Source organism: Dipodomys merriami, unplaced genomic scaffold (assembly GCF_024711535.1).
Source record: "Dipodomys merriami isolate MVZ:Mamm:240054 unplaced genomic scaffold, mDipMer1.0.p SCAF_1, whole genome shotgun sequence".
NCBI classification, from domain to species: Eukaryota; Metazoa; Chordata; class Mammalia; order Rodentia; family Heteromyidae; genus Dipodomys; species Dipodomys merriami.
In genome coordinates this window covers 54187004-54203337 of record NW_027202270.1, presented here as the reverse complement: position 1 = coordinate 54203337, position 16334 = coordinate 54187004, and the positions used below count along the sequence as shown (strand labels likewise).

The following is a 16334-nucleotide window of genomic DNA, read 5'->3' as shown; positions in this document are numbered from 1 at the left end:
TGCAAAGCCCCGCAGGGAAAGCAGATCCATAAAAGCACAGTGAGATTTGTTTGCATCTAGCCAATCTCCAGGCTAACTGCCTATTTTACTTCAATAAGAACTTCCTAAAGATACATGCAATTTCATGAACTATGTGGTAAAGTTTATAAATGAACAAGATCTGAAACATTTTCAGCAGTTGGTTTTGAAGTACAGAGGAGGTAGAAGTTAGGATATTTTATATCTCCTTGGGAGATTGGGATCCATTTAGATGGAAGATAAGTTCAATTTTGTGTGTGTGGAATTTTAGAAAAGGTGAACTAAATAAAAGAGGAGTTTGAATTTACATTCCAACTCTTAGAGAGCAAAATTTGAGAATTCAAATGGTCACTCTAAGAGACTTCTTTAGTAACTGAATCAGAGTGCGAGTGATTATTGTGAGTAAAGAAGAGTGTTAATCTAGCATCATCCTATTTCTTTGCCATGGGAGATGTGAGTGATAATATTCATGATATATGATATGGTAGGAGATATGTTAGTGGACTGGCTATGTTACTATACAGAACATCATATTTACTTGCATGAGCCATCATAACGCACCTGGTCTCAATTTAAGAATCAAGCTCTGAGGCGTAATCTGAACAATGTCAGAACTATTTTTCTGTCTGCCTACACTGAGAGGCTTATTTTGAAGGATTTCTACTTGGGAGACAGGGTTTTCGATGAAGTTTAATTGACATCCTTTGGCTAAAAGATTTGCTGGGGTATCACACCTTTCACCAGCTCCAGATGGATGGGTAAAATTCTAAAAAGGAAAAAAATATAAAGAGAAAAAGAAGACAAGGCTGCATTTCATTATAAGATGCCAATAATTAAATGTTTTGCATACTTTGCTAGCTAAGCATCTTGCCATGCTAAGTACGCTGATAGTGATTATAGGTTTGAAGTTATAGGTGAATAATCACAGAATTCAGCCAGGAAAGTTTTGGAGAAAACTAATCTCCTTTTCAATTACTCCCCTGAATTCATGCAACAGTTTAATAAAGCCCATTTCCTTCAAGTTTCTCCCTTGCCATGACCAGATTCTTGAAATATTTGTGTTTGTAGTTGGCACTATTCCGTGAATTTGTTCTAGATGACCTGTTGGTTCCTGGAGTCTTGGCTTGTCCCAGCTTTGCAGTGTGTCTATTACCAGTACCAGTGTCAAAGAGAGGTTTTTCTGTGTGTTTTTAAAAGGCATGCTTTATGCCCTCTACCTGGCACCCAGTACCAATTTTATGGACTGGTATGTTACCCTCACCTTGCACCATAACTTCACTAAAACGGACCTCTTTGGGACTTGAAACTTAACATCTTCAAGGTATGCTAATTCAAGACCTTTTAGCATTTGCTTCAGGATTTGGAGGCAAGGAATGAAAGCAGAGGACAAGACTGTTTAAAAGCATGCTTTTCCACATAGGATTTCAGAGTTTCTCAACCCCACTTCAGATGGAGCTGGAGTGCGGGGCCATGAGCACACATGTGGCCATTCTAATCCTATAGCACCCAGAGCAGAGAGAGGGAGCCAGAGACAAGTACCCATCTTACTAACACCCAAGGCCCACTAACACTCATGCTTACAGAGAACCAAATCAATGCCCATACATTTTTCCCCCTTGTTCCTTAGAATTTTAATTACATTTCTTTAGCAACTAGATATGGGAATATAATTTACTATCTACTAGTCAAATCTATGCATGCATGTTTGAGTCTCTAGGGTAGTTGTGGCAAACTTGATTTCCAATCATAGAACATTATATACTGAAGACGAACAAGTCCTACACAAGATCTCAGAATCCTCAACACAGTACAATTGCTATCAGCTGTAGCCACAGTGTCAAAAGACCACAGGTGATATTGATCGTAGAACCTGTTTTCCTATCTGCCCTAAGAAGAAACCTAACTACTTAAATGCTCCAACTGACTCTACAATCACTTGTCTATCAAATTCTATCCACAAGCAAAGTTATCATAGTACCATTAGGAAACTCTTCTAAACAACTGTTTAAAAATGCATTTAAATAAGAATTCTAGACTGATTTGTTATATCATGGCTCTGGGAGGAAACTCATATTGTCTTCTTTAGAAAGTCAATGTACAGGAAGTGTCTCTCCCCCCCTCCCTCTCCTTCCCTCCCACCCCCGCCAGTATGTATTATTCTCAATCTTGCTTTTGCTACATGAGCGCCAAAGGGTGAGTCCCTTGAATGTTTGTGGTCCTGTCAGTCACAGCAGAACAGTGTGACACGCACTGTCTTTCAGGAATCCATATGTGGTACCATCCATAGATGCACATCACATACAGTCTTTTTTTTTCTTTAATAGCTATAGCCCAGTTCTGAGATGATGTTTCCTTGTGAGCATGCTCCTCTGCTCCTGCTGAAAGTGGCATTTACAGGGCTTGATTGGTATTTACATTCACGTTATGAGATGCAGTGGGTGAGAATTGTTTTAAACTACTGAAAGCCAGGGAATCTCTTCCTCACTATGAGTTGTTTACAGGTTGGCCAGCCATGCCCTGGTCCAGGCAGTGACTCAGCCTAGCTTGCTGTATAATCCTTATTCATCATCAAATTACTTTATCTGGTTTTCATTTTATCCAGGTAAGAAATGTTTGTTTGGGGCTTTGTTATTGCAGTGGTACAGACTCAATAAAATGTTAACTTATACGAGAACTAGGTAATGTCTGAATAGTAATAGAGCACTTCTCAAAGAGCCTAACAGTGGCTCACAATGGATCCTGATTGATCCTGATTCCCAGTTGAGTGTAACAAAAGAACTGAAGTCAAACATAGGTTGGTCTTTAGAAAATACTATCACCATGACTGCTGATTATCCACAAAGCTTCAATATTTTATCTGTTAATTGTCAATAGTAGCTTTAAAATAAAAGGACTAACCAGATTAATGGAAGGATCTTGAGTTAAGTAATTAAAAACATAGTTTGATATATGTCAATTCCTTCTGTAAATTGTTTTTGAAAGTTAACTGTGGGAATATCGCTTTGATCAATTGGTACTTATCCTTTTCTTTCTTGATTTGTTTTGCTCATTTAACACTCCTCTCCCTCCTCCCCGCCCCGTGCAGAAAGGACATGATCAGAGCTACCACTGAAGGAATTAGCCGAAGTGTAATTACAGATAATTTTTTTAAAAAAACAACATGGTGGGGGCATTTATTTTACCTCCTGGGAACACCAGGCACACTGAGGTCCAATGAGCAAGCAGTCTCCACATGTTTCTGCACCTCCCACAGCACAGCCACCTAACAAACCCAGGGAGATGCAGGATTAAAGACACTTCTATTCATCCCATTTAGGAGTCTTATACGTCTGAAATTATGTGAATGAAACAATGTAATAATTTATTTTAGCCTCCAAAGATCAACCTTTCAAACATTAGCAATACACATAAAAGTTTATATTTTGAATCAATCACATTGAAAATATGTGCCTTGCAAACCAACAATTATTAATCTTTTTTTCTTATACACCAAAAGTTATCACACTTTTTTCCTTCTAAACTCAAAGTTATTTCTCTCTCCTTTTCCCTCAAAAGCATGGAAATAACAAAAAAAAGCATGGAAATATCTAACTCTTCACAAGGATATTATTCTATTTATTTTTCATACTCAATAGGTCCATCACTTTATTTTCAAGAAAAAAATCATATTTACATCCATTAAAAACTGCTTTCTCTTGTAATGTATTTCTGTTTCTGAAATAAGTTCTTTTTCTTTCTCAAGATTATTATTTGTGAGTGGAAAGCCAGTTGTGTAATCAAACAGAAGAATTTCCAGAATGACTGTCACAATGGCATTCAGATGCCCTATTGTTCAGGATTGTTGTTGAATTCTCCTCATTAAAATGCCTGTGCAACCTTTGTATTTATTTACCTTACACCTAGAACTTTTACTGTGAGAAACCCTGTGTGTGCCTGTAATTTGTTAAAGTATTCGCTCGGTGGCAAGAGAGCTTTCACACAGATTAAATAAAAAGTGACTTCAGCTCTAGTTTCTGAACTGAACAACAGGTTTGTCAAGCATACCACAAAAGCAATAATATATGGGAGAGCTTAGATCTTACCTTGGACGTGATCATGCCTTCCTAGAAATAGAAAGAGCAGGCAGAGAAGCTCAATCCCCATCCGTTTCAGTTCTCGCTGTGCAGACAGATTAAAAAAAAAAAAGGAATTACCTTCAACTTTACAAGACCAAAGCTGGATATCATGAAAGTCTTTCTTTCTAGAAGTATAAAAAATATAAATACTACTTACGCTGCTTTGAAAAGAAACTTGAGGTGTAAATTAAAAAGTTTTCATTAAGACTGAAATGAAAAAGGAGGCTACCTGGACAGGTAAAGAAGAAAAGCTGTGTTTAAAAGCAACTTCAACATGATTTACTTCCTTGTTCTCCTTATAAGGAAGGCAGGTGTACAATCACCAAGAAGGTGGGGAAATTCATTCAGTAGGATTTTTTTATGACAATTCAGTTGGGCATTTTTGCATCCTAGAGAAAGTTAATACATTTAGTAAAATAATGATCTATGAAATGTCAAAAGAACAATTGACAAGTAATTGTTTCTATAATGATTTTAACAATACAAAGAGTAAAGAAGTGAAAGAAAACCTAAGTATTGAGGTTCAATGTAAGGATGGTTTAAAAAATAAGGTAATGGAAAATACCTGAGATTTTTATATTCCATGTCCTCTGCAGAGAATTGAAATGAGCTCTGTAAAATTAATATATATATTATTTTATAATCAAATTAGAAGGTCAGGCTAGAAAGCAAACACTATTTCCTTTTTATTCAAATGAGATAAGAAATGTTTTCCCCTAAGTATAGGATTCTTACTTTAGAAGTTATATTGGAAATAAATATAAGAAAATCAAATTGGAGGAAAATAGAAGTAACATAAAAAAGAATGGAAACAAACAATTGTGCTCAAGATTGTGATTCCTTCAAATAAGGACCCGGGGCTCTTTCTAGTTTATTCTTCCAGAGCATTTGTGTAACATACTCAAGGCCTGCATCTGATCTTCAGCTCTGCCCCCTACCCAGGAAAAAGAAGAAAAATTTAAAAGGAAGAAGAGGTATCTGATGTACTATTTTAGCTTATAACTTGGCACATAGGAGATTTTTTTTTATTATCATTAATTGAAAGAAGGATTGCTGGAAATACAAACAATCTTTGGTTAAATTCAGAAGTTTATTTATGTTTTTTCCTCCAACAGATACAGGAAGGTATTTTGGAATTTGTACAAACTGTAAATAGGTATGAAACAACTTTTGGTTGGGTGCTCTAAACGGTCTGGCCTTAGACTGACTTTTCTGTTGATTGGGCTGACATCCTAGAAGATAATCTTTTAAAGGTATGTTTCTTAGCAAACCTGTGTAACCTGTAAACAAATTCTAACCTGATCAGAATCTTCTGGAAGTCTGTATTAATTCTGAAGTCCATCATACATAAAACCCTACGAGGATACAACAAGATTCCTTCAGGAAGAAGCCAGAAAAACCGGGTGCCAGTGGCTCACACCTGTAATCCTAGCTACTCAGGAGGCTGAGCTCTGAGGATCAGGGTTCAAAACCAGCCCAGGCGGGAAAGTCTGTGAAACTCTTATCTCCATTAAACCACCAGAAAACTGGAAGTAGCACTGTAGCTCAAGTGGTAGAGTGCTAGCCTTGAGCTGAAGAGCTGAGGGACAGCACCCAGGCCCAGAGTTCAAGCCCCAGAATTATTACACAATGGAAAACAGGCCTTTGAGAGAAAAGTGAAATTCCATGATTTAGTCTGAGAAAGAAAGATTAGGTGTGAATTTACAGATGTACCTTCATTGAAAAATTCAGTGTTATTTACACTCAACAAGTGTTTACTAAACACCTACTTTGAGTCAGATATCACTCGTTAAAAATATATTTGTACTTTTAATTGGCATATTAAAATTTTAAGTGTATATATTTATGGGGTACAGTGTAATATTTCAAAACTGTATAATGTGTAATAATCAGGTCAGTGTAAAGAGCATACCTAGTACCTTGGGAACCTATCATTTTTTTGTGTTGGTAACATTCACAATTTTCTCTGGTACCTATTTTGAGATACTCACTTAATTGTTGTCAACCATAGCCCTGCTACTGTGTGTTAGAATATTGCATGTTCCTCCTAACTGCACTCCTGTACTTATTGATCATCCCTGCCCCATTTCTTTTTCTCCCCTCTTCTTTCCTCCTCTCCCTCCCTTTCTAGGCTCTAGTAAGCATTATTCTATTTTCCATTCTTTGAGACCAGCTTTTTTATTTTCCACAAAAAAGTGAGTTCTTGTAGTATGTACCTTTCTGACTTTTTTCATTTAGCATAATAACCTTCCATTCTGTTCATATTGCTGATATGAATGATAGAACTTAATTATTTTTATGGCTAAATAGCCATTCATTTTGTACATTTTCTTTATCCAGTCACCTACTGAAGGACACCGAGCTTGATTTCGTATCTTAGCTGAGATGAACAGTGCTGCAGTAAATATGGAGTGCAGATGTCTCTCAGCCTACTGATTTCACGCAGTAGTTCCATTTCCAGATTTTAATTTTTTGAGGTGCTTTATTACTAATGCAAATATTATTCTTGAGGCAGAAGCTATGCCAGTAAAACAACAATAACAACAACAAAAACAACCTCATGTTCTTGACCCATGCAATATATATTCTAAAATGAAAGGCAGAAATCAGGGTTATGAAAAATAACAAGAATAGAAAAAAAGGAAAGAAGATAGAGTATGCTCTTTTATTTCAAATAGCCAAAGAAATTTTCCTGCCCAATTGCATCAGAAAAGTCCTAGATAACTTGGGCAAACAACAAGGTAAAAAGTCAGAGATAGCCACAATGTGGACATTTTTGATTAAGTCTGAAGACAGGGGTCAGATCATATGTAGTTTTGACCTTGAATTTTATTCTAAGCAAGTTGGAGTCTCATTGAAAAGTTAAAATCAGAGCAATGCTATTATTTTATGTTTTGAAACAATCAATTGGCTGCTGTGTAAACTAGAAATGTCTTTGGCTAGGTGGAAATGAATACAGGGTAGGATGTGCATGCTGCTGCTGAGGACAGAGGATGTGGTGGTGAGGACTGGGATGTTGATAATGAGAAAGGAGAGAGACAGTCAAATTCAGAATATATTTTGAAAACAAACTGTGCTTATTGATTGGACATTACTATAAACAAAAGGCGATATGGGGCCTGAGCAACGGATTCACTATTACTCTTCATGGAGAAGGGCTAGCTTGGGAAGCAACAGTTTTCATGTGAAGAGTAAGTGTCCAGAATGGGAGAATTCTGAGATCCTAGAAGATAACCAAGTGAAAATGTCACATAGCCAGTTGGAGATCAAAGTTTGTAACTGGACACCTTTACAGTGCAGACCATCATTCTGAAGCCATCTGCCTGGATCCAAAACTATGAGGCTAATGGTGTTCAAAGAAAGGAGTCTGAGTGCGATTCTTATGTGAACATAGATAGGGAAGAGCCTGAGGACTGAGCCCAAGGCTTAGCAATATCTAGAAATCTCAGGGTCAATGACCCCATAAGGAAGTAGGTATTCAAAGAACATTCCATCTTGCTAAAGAGTTCATGTTGTCAGGAGACAATTTTCCAAATTACCACTCACATTTGTGTACAAGCAGAGTCTACTTTCTCAAAGATGTTTTGTAAAACGAACAGTCTTTGAAGAAAAAGATAGGTCAATGGAAAATTGCTTAAAAAGATTGAAAGTATAGAGATCCTGTTTGTCTCCAGATGCAGGGGCAGGCCTGTTTACTGCTTGAAAGCTAGAACAGTGTCACTCGCTAGAACAAAGAGCAGACAAACTACTGCCCATTATAAAAGGTTCAGATTCCCTAAGCTCAGGATACCTATCTTGTAACACACAGCCCATGCCATACACAGGTATCTCTGATTCCCTTCAGTGTTATCTTATGGGAATTGATATTAGAGAACTGGTGAATGTGCATATTGACACTCTAGCCTCTGTCCTTGCTGTGAATGATGAAGTCTTTTATCTCTGAGCCAAGCATCTTACATCTCTGTCGGTATCCATGAGTCTATGACAAGCTAATGTATTAGCTTAAAAGTAAAGGGAAATTTCAGGCAAGTCCTTCAGCCTTTAATAGTTCTTGAAAGATCCTACTTCTTTCTTCAGATGGGCCATACAACTTCCAACCTGACTTTGAAAACAAAACAAAAAAAGTCTTGCATATACTGGTCTGTCATATACTGGGATTGGACAGTGCAGCCCTGCCTTAGCAGTTTCCTAGGCCCAGAGTTGTCTGTCTGCTCATTGACTCGGGACTGCTACTTAGATCACTTTGAGAAACTGACATCAGGGATGCCCACACAGCTCTCCATCTGCCGTCTCTCTAAGCAGTATTAAATACCTCTTCTTTCTGAAAGACAGTTGGAATCCCTCTCCCAGCCTGTTTTGCAGTTGAGAAACCCAGTGACCAGTTCTTGCCAATGGAACATGAGTAGGCGTGCTGATATGATTTCCTATGTGTCTGCCAACTGGATGCAGGTAGTGACAAGGTCCTGGGAAAATGCCAACGACTCAGTTTGACCTGTGAAATGAGTAAAGCTGAAATTTGACTTTTAAATTAAGTATCCTGTAATATCCCATGTAAAGACTTCTTTCCCAGTCTTCAAAGTATAATACACTGATTTATTTACTTTTGGTCCCCAATTGCAGCCCTTCCAATGGACATTCCCTCCCTCCCTCCCACGTCCGTCACACAGCCTCTTCTGCCTTTAGGCCCGGTCTCCCTCTGGCTCACTCAGTTCACTGGCCTTGTATCAGAGTAGACCTTAATGTTGGCAGAAACATTTTGTCTCTCAAGTGTTCCTTTCTCTTGGACATCCCCAGGGTAGCCCTTTTCACTCTGGTTGTCTACAGAATTTCTCTTCTCTCACATTGAGCTGTGAGTTCTTTTAAGGCACTTATTTACTCAACAAATATTTATTGAATTCTTATTATGCAGCAGGCAGTAACTGTGTCTTAGTTATCTTTCTATTCCCAGAAAGCAGCACAATGCCCCCTACTTTGTAAGTAATCAGCGAATATTTGTGTCTTTATTGACGACTATCTTACTTGTTACAAGGGAGGTATTCAATGACTATTGAGTCAACAGATATATGATTTAAGAAAGCCCAGAATGCAGTCAAGAGAGGGAAAATGTTTCCCCCACTTGAGTGGTGATAAAAGCTGAGAAAAGGCTTAAATTTAGGTAGAGAAAATGCAAAGAGGAATTTAACAGACAATGTGAAGTTAGAATAATAAAGTAGGAAATACTGTTTCACTCTGCATTGATGTTGGCATTGCTCCAGAGCCACAGGGAAGAGGTAGTCTTACTTCTGAAGATGTAGTACCCAAATCCCTTTTCTAGGAAGTGCCCCATCTACACTACTATGGAGAGGTAAAGCTCTGATTGTCACATGAACTTAGCTGCCAGTACCCTTTAAGTGCAATGAATGGAAACGGGAATATTTTCCTCTTTCTTCATATAGTGGTTCTAAATATTAAGGGGAAGTTCCCAGACCCCCAGGGGATCCCTGAAGCCTTGGATAGTATTGGATCATATGTGTGTATGTATAATTATTATACATAATATAATATATTATAATGGTTTATATATAATATTTTCTATACATATATACATATCTTAATGCTTTTTCTTTTTTCTAGATTTTTTTATTGTATTGTAAAGGCGATGTTCAGAGGGTTTACAGTCACATAACTCAGGTAATAAGTACATTTCTTTTTGACAATGTCACTCCTTCTCTCACTCTCTCCCATTTTTTACTTCCCATCCTCACCCACAAGTTATACAGTTCATTTTCAATGCCTTTCTTATCTTATGCAAGCATTTGTCTTGAACTGTGTAGCTTTTGCTGTTTGAAGTGTCTAGTAAAACTAGCACAGATTTCTTTTTGTTTCTTCATGAATGCACGGATTGATTTGTTCTTGCCATAGATCTTAGCAGCCTCAGAGCACCATTTTTTCCATTTCTTAAATTGAGAACTTTCACATTTTCAATTAAAAAAAAAGCCCTTTATGGCTCTTTTTGGCATGTATGAATTCTCGGATCACTATTCTTATGCTTCAAGGTCATTAATAAAGATTACTTGAGTACAAGCACTGCAATGCCACAATAGTTGCTCTAGGAACTGAAAGGGCTTTTGAGTGACAAATGGGCAAATAGCATATACATTGTAGATAGACTGGACAAAAGGATGATTTGTGTCCTGAGTAGAAGAAAAACATGATGGTAAAAGATTTCACTGTGTGCCTCAGGATGGTATACAACTGAAAATTTATGAATCATTTTGGGGATATGGTTGACATAACTGAATCCACTGCAAGTTAAACTATGTTTGAAGGCATTATGGCATGTGAATGTTGAACTGGGAAACAAATGGAAATCAGGAGGTTGGTAACAGGAGATGAAGGTGACAAGATGAGAACAGAGAGAGAGAGCAAGACAGAAAGAGAAACAGAGAGACAGAGATAGAGCAAGAGCAAGTGAGCAAGAGATTAATGAGACTGGAGGAAGAGTCTGATATTGAAGAGCAAGTCATTTTTAGGAGGGATCTGCAGGTATGTGAAAGCACAAGTCAGGGTCAGAGGAAAGTTACGTCAGGTAGAAAGGAGGTAGGGGAAGGACCATTATCCATAGTTAACTCAGGAGAGAAGAAGCTGAGACATAGGAACTGGAAAACACTAGGGTGAGACCTGCAAACTAACTCTTCTAAGGGGAAGGCTCATGACACAGGCCTAGAGCTGCTGTGGATCCCAATGTCTTTCCAGGCTGGATCTCACTAAGACTTGGTTCTTCCTAGCTTTATCCAAAATCTTGTTTACTTCATAGCAATGTGCATTCTTGCTACAAATTCCTATTTCTTCTGGGTAGTTAAGAGAGTCTCTTTCCTTCTATCACACCAGCTGCAACTTCAGACAGTCTGGTTGAATCCATAGGATAGAACACCACCATTTGAGTTACTCAGAGCCCAACCTGGAGATAGACTCCACCCAGAAGTCTGACCCTCTCCAAGGGTCTGAGCTGAGGGGCAGGTAGACTGAAAGCCACAGCACTGGACCCGGGATGCCACCCCTCTGTGCCCTGCCCCCAGCTGGCCTTTAGTTGGCCAATTCAGAATGAATGTGTTCAGCTGTCTCTGAGGGCAGGAAGCTATCTGAACCTGCCTGACTCACTGCATTTAGCTTGGGTCTTTCCTGGACCCAGCCACTCACCTCAATCAAGGGATGACAGGTTAAAGCCCAGCCTCACTTGCCCCAGTGTTCCTCAAATACTCCTGGGAGAAGAAATGATGCTAAGTCTGGCTAGAAACCAACTAGAAATCTGCAGACCTCAGTTAGAAATGACTGTCAGCTTGAACTAAGTTGCCGTGTTACCTGCTTTTATTCAAGCACTAGTGATGAGTATTCTACCCTCACGTGCCTTCTGGGAGAATCCTGGATAGTGGGTAGCCAAAAGAAAACAGTGTAAGTACATGTGTTGCATTTGCATGTCTTAGAGACCACTTTATGTGTGATGTCTTTGTAGAATTCTATGGTTGGCTTAGCCATGTGTAAGCAAGGAATCTGGAAATGGATACTTTTGTCTCACTTGTCAAGACCTTAAGGAATATTCTTTTCTTTTTTCTTTTTCTCTTTTGCCTGTTCTGGGGCTTGAACTCTGAGCACTATTCCTGAGCTCCTTTTGCTCCTTTTGCTAGCACTCTACCACTTGAACCATAGTATCACTTCTGGCTTTTTTCCCCCTGGTGATTAATTGGAGATAAGAGTCACAGACTTTCTTGTCTAGGCTGGCTTCCCTCTGCTATCTTCAGACCTCAGCCTCCTGAGTAGCTAGGATGACAGGCATGAGCCACTGGTGCCCAGCAGGAATATGCTTTTAAGGAAGGATGGATAACAACTTCTAGTCAACCCAAGGTATAACGCTCACGATACACTAAATGCTAGAGAAATATTTTCTGGCCTAGATCTTGCATTCTATGATAGTGTCTTTTTTAAAAATGTGGTTAAATATACCCTAGGGGCTGGGTGTGGTGGAGTCTGCTTTTAATCCCAACAACTTGGGAGGCAAAGATAGGAGGATCACAGTCTGAGGTAAGCCCTGGTAAAAGTGCAATATCCTATCTGAAAGACAAACTAAACGTAAAAGACGCAGCATACCTAAGCACAAGTTCCTGAGTTCATTTCCAAACACTGCAAATCCACATTTATGTGTGTCAATGTGTCTCCTAAAATTTTCCATTTTAAACATTTAATGTGCACACCTTGATCTGCTACGTTACCATAATCCATCGGAAGAACTTCATCACTATCCTCCACTGAAACTCCATACACTTTAAATAAGAACTACATCCCTTTCCCTTTCCTCATATCCCTTTACAATCTCCATTCATCTCTCTGTCTTATGAATTTTTACTAATCTAGACTCAAGAAGTAGAACCACACAGCTTTTGTCCTTTTGTGTCTACATTATTTCACTTCATACTTATGAACTCAAGGTTCATCCATACTGTCATACATATCAGAATTTCAGATGTTTTAAAGGCTCCACTATTCACAATAGCCAAAAGGTAGACACAATCTAAAAGCCCATCAACAAGTTTGTTAAACGGAATTTAGTATATCAATGAAATAGAATAGTCTTGAGCCTTTAAAACAACTGTCAAAATGAGGTGTGAAGTAGATGTTTATTACAAATAAATGGGGGAGGAACCCATGACAACAAGTTATGAAAACTCCCATCCTCCAACATAGTTGTAGGTAATTCACCAGGAATTCTTATCTAGGAGTATTTCCTCCTGGTAACCTACCTGCCCTTCCTCACCTAGAATCACCAATTCCCAGCCATGGGTGCAAGTGTCTGACTAAATCTTCATCCATTTCATGGTAAAACCCCTCTCTGCTTCCATTCAGGATTTGTGATTATTTACTAAGTACCAAGCCAGGCTAAAGATTTTTATTGGTATGTCATGATTTTCTTCATATAAAACCCCTATAAAATACATATGGTTTTGTGCCCACTTACCAGATGAGAAACTGAGACTTAGAGAAGCTTCACAACCTATATCCCAGCTCATACTTCTCACAAGTTACAGCCCTGGAGACAAGCTGCAGCCTTCCAACCTGAGTTCAGAGTCCACCAGCAGCCTGCCTCCAGGTAGACCAGAAATGTTCATAGAAATGAGACTTTATAAGGAAACTTAACAATGTGTCTCTCTATCATGGGGCCTTGATTCCAGCTCTGGCTCTATATCTAGCTGTCTGCGTTTTGCTTTGTTCTTCCTAAGGATCATTTACCACTAAAAAATGAGACAAAGAGGCCATCCTGCATTGTACATCCTTCCTTTCTCTGTTTGAAGTCTAGTACAAATCACTTGCAAACAAAATGAAACAAAACATGCTGCCAGGCCACTAGGGGAAGCTGAAAGTGCTGGCCGGAAGCCAGAGCTGGCACAGTGTGCAGAGAAGGCAGCCACGGGCATTTCCTGTGGCTGAGAGATGATTCAGATTGACTCCTAGTGCTTGAACCACTGCCCTCTGCCTGCATCCCCCACCCCTCACCCTCACCCCCCTCCCACTACCCCTCCCTGACTGGAGTTAGAGGTTGGTGGCCCTTCAGCTTCAGCCCTACTCATCAGAGTTCAGAAAGGATTTTGAAGCCTGAGCCTTTTCTGTCTTTTTGCTTGTGGTTTCCCTCCCCCCCCCCCAAATTCCAACAAGCCCAAGTTTGGTTTTTTTTTTTTTTTGGTTTTGTCTTTTTTGACTTGACTTAGAGAAAGAGGTTCTCTTTGTATCCTTTATGCACTTTGTATCCATGAAGCAACCAGCTGGTCTGCCATAGGAGTCTGTGTGAACCTGCGCTGATTGACTGATTGCTCAGTGTTCATTCATTCTCAGCTTCCAAAAATGACCAACATTTCCCCGTTTCTTTTCATTTTAAAAAATGAGTTGAGCCATCTAGCCAAGGGTTAGGCCCCTTGATTTTGAACAAATGCTTTCTTTGATGGGAACCACCTCATCTCAACAGGCTGAGGCATTGTTTGTAAAAATGGAATCTGATTCATTTATTCATTCACCATTCAGCAACATCTATGGAAACTCCAATGTGTTGCTGGGTACACTGTTCTGGGTACACACCAGTGTTAAAACTGAAAAGGTTTTAGACTTGTGGAGCTTATATTCTGGTGGGAGTGGCAAGCAGTAAACATACAAATGAACAAAGATAACAGATACGATAAATGCTAAAAATAATAAAGATTGCCTAAACCATGCCTATAATCCTAACTGCTTAGAAGCTCAGTTCTGAGGATCATGAGTTGAAATCATTCTGAGCAGGAAAGTCCTCAAGACACTATCTCCAGTTACCTACCTCCAAATCTGGAAGTAGAGCTATGTCTCAAGTGATAGAGCACTAGCTATGAGCAGAAAAATTCAGGGACAAGCACCCACATGTGTATGTGTGTGTGTGTGCGTGTGTGTGTGTGTGTGTGTGAGTGTGTCTATATATACATGAATGTGTATGTGTATATGCATGACTATACCTTTTGTGTATACATTTCATTAAAAATATGAAAAATATATATTTATTCCTCATTAGGTCACTCTTAGAAAGCAGGAAAATCTATAGCCATAGAGTTGAATGTGCCTGATCGGGTCTCATCTCAGAAGCTAACCAGGAGAAAGCAAGTCAGATGGGCAATCTTACTGTAAAAAAAAATCCATGAAAAATGAAAACACTTCTTTTGCCTATAGAGATGCAATCTGTGTAGCTGCAACACTAGAGAATGTTACTGTGCTTTAAAAACATGGAAGAAAGGGTGGCCAATGACTGAGCAGATCTGTGGAGGATATATTTCTTTCAACTGCCACTTTTTGGACTTTATTGATTGTTTGTGAATCCTGTCTGTACATTTACATAAAATCAAAGAGAGTAAAGGATTGATCATGATACAAACGCCTTAATCAATAAAAAGGCTAAGCAATAAATTATTCTAATAAGCTTATCAAAATATCATTAAACTGTGATGTCTCAAGAATAAGTAGGGGAAAAGAGAAGAAGAGCCTTTAAATGCAAGTAGATATGGCGTTTTATTAAAGATGGTATGTTGGGTTGTTGCACCATGATAGAAGTAATGAATCTATATACTATTGAACATAATTACTATCAGACCAAAAGTGGCTTCTGTTGGTGTGAGGCATTGAGGGACTATGAAAACCTCCTGCATGTGTTGCAGCCTCTGTGGCCTCATGGCTACATTGTGGAGCTTCCCTTACTGCCAATCTTAACATCTCCTTCCTTGTACCCACTCGCTACTAACAGGCTGCTCCACTCAGCTATAATGCAGCTAAAGGTTCAACAATAGTTTAAACATCAAAGTAAGGACGTTGTTTCAAAAAAAATTGAGATAGGGTCTCCCTGTTTTTTACAACCCAGGCTGGCCTTGAACTCAGGTCCAACCTTCTGACTCAGCTTTCTGAGTTTTGGGATTACAGTTATGTGCCACCATGCCCAGTAATACTTCTTTTATATTATGGAGTTAAAAAAGATTTGAAAATTCCTCTGGACCTCAGTGGTCCACATCTGTTGTATTAAGGAGGTAGAGGTTGGGAAGACCAGGTTTCTAGGGTGAATTGGGATAAAAGTTTATGAGACACTCATGAGCCAGTGTGCTTGTCATCCCAATTATTTGAGAGGCAGAGATGGGGAGGATTGCCCTTTCAGGCCAGAGAAAAATAATAGCTTTGTGAGAGAAAAAGTTAGGCTTGTTGATATGTGCCTGTTAGTCCAGGCTAGCCTGCTCAAAACATGACACCCTATCTCAAAAATAAGGGATATTAAGGACTGGAATAATGCAAAAGGTAGAATATCTGCCTAGCAAGAACAAAGTCCTGACTTCAAGTGTCAGTACTACCTTCCCCCGACCCCTCAACAGTTTAAAACTACCAACAAAAACACATATAATGAAAGCATTCTGGTATTAGGAAGTTGCTGTTAGTAGTCAATATTTTGGAGGATCTGTGTGTTTTTGTTATTGGCCTGCTGACATGTAGTGAAATTAAATTCTCTTGGGTATCCATAGGGTGATATCCAATAACAAGGAAAGCATAATGATCAGCCTTGGCCTTAGCTCCAGCCTTGGTGGATTGCAGCACATTTGTTGCATAGTATCAGTCATAAAGTGCTTTAGACAATCAAGGATTAAGAGGATGGGATTTAAATGTTAACTCAGCTGACAA

At 38.9% G+C, this 16334-nt stretch overlaps 1 protein-coding gene across 7 annotated transcripts in view; it reads right to left on the bottom strand.

Annotated features, from left to right (window-relative positions):
- Itgb6 (integrin subunit beta 6) overlaps window positions 1–16334 on the bottom strand; it is a 127749-nt gene that overhangs the window by 65700 nt on the left and 45715 nt on the right. For 3 of the 7 annotated variants that reach the window (XM_070022355.1, XM_070022310.1, XM_070022318.1), the window contains exons 2-6: window positions 4699–4745; window positions 4291–4522; window positions 4101–4176; window positions 3201–3280; window positions 580–784 (exon numbers count right to left, since the gene is read on the bottom strand). In XM_070022355.1, coding sequence (XP_069878456.1) covers window positions 580–784; window positions 3201–3280; window positions 4101–4161 — 346 coding nt within the window. In that variant the 5' untranslated portion in view covers window positions 4162–4176; window positions 4291–4522; window positions 4699–4745. The remainder of the gene's footprint in view (window positions 1–579; window positions 785–3200; window positions 3281–4100; window positions 4177–4290; window positions 4523–4698; window positions 4746–16334) is intronic. The other 4 variants (XM_070022333.1, XM_070022325.1, XM_070022341.1 and 1 more) reach the window with 4 other exon arrangements.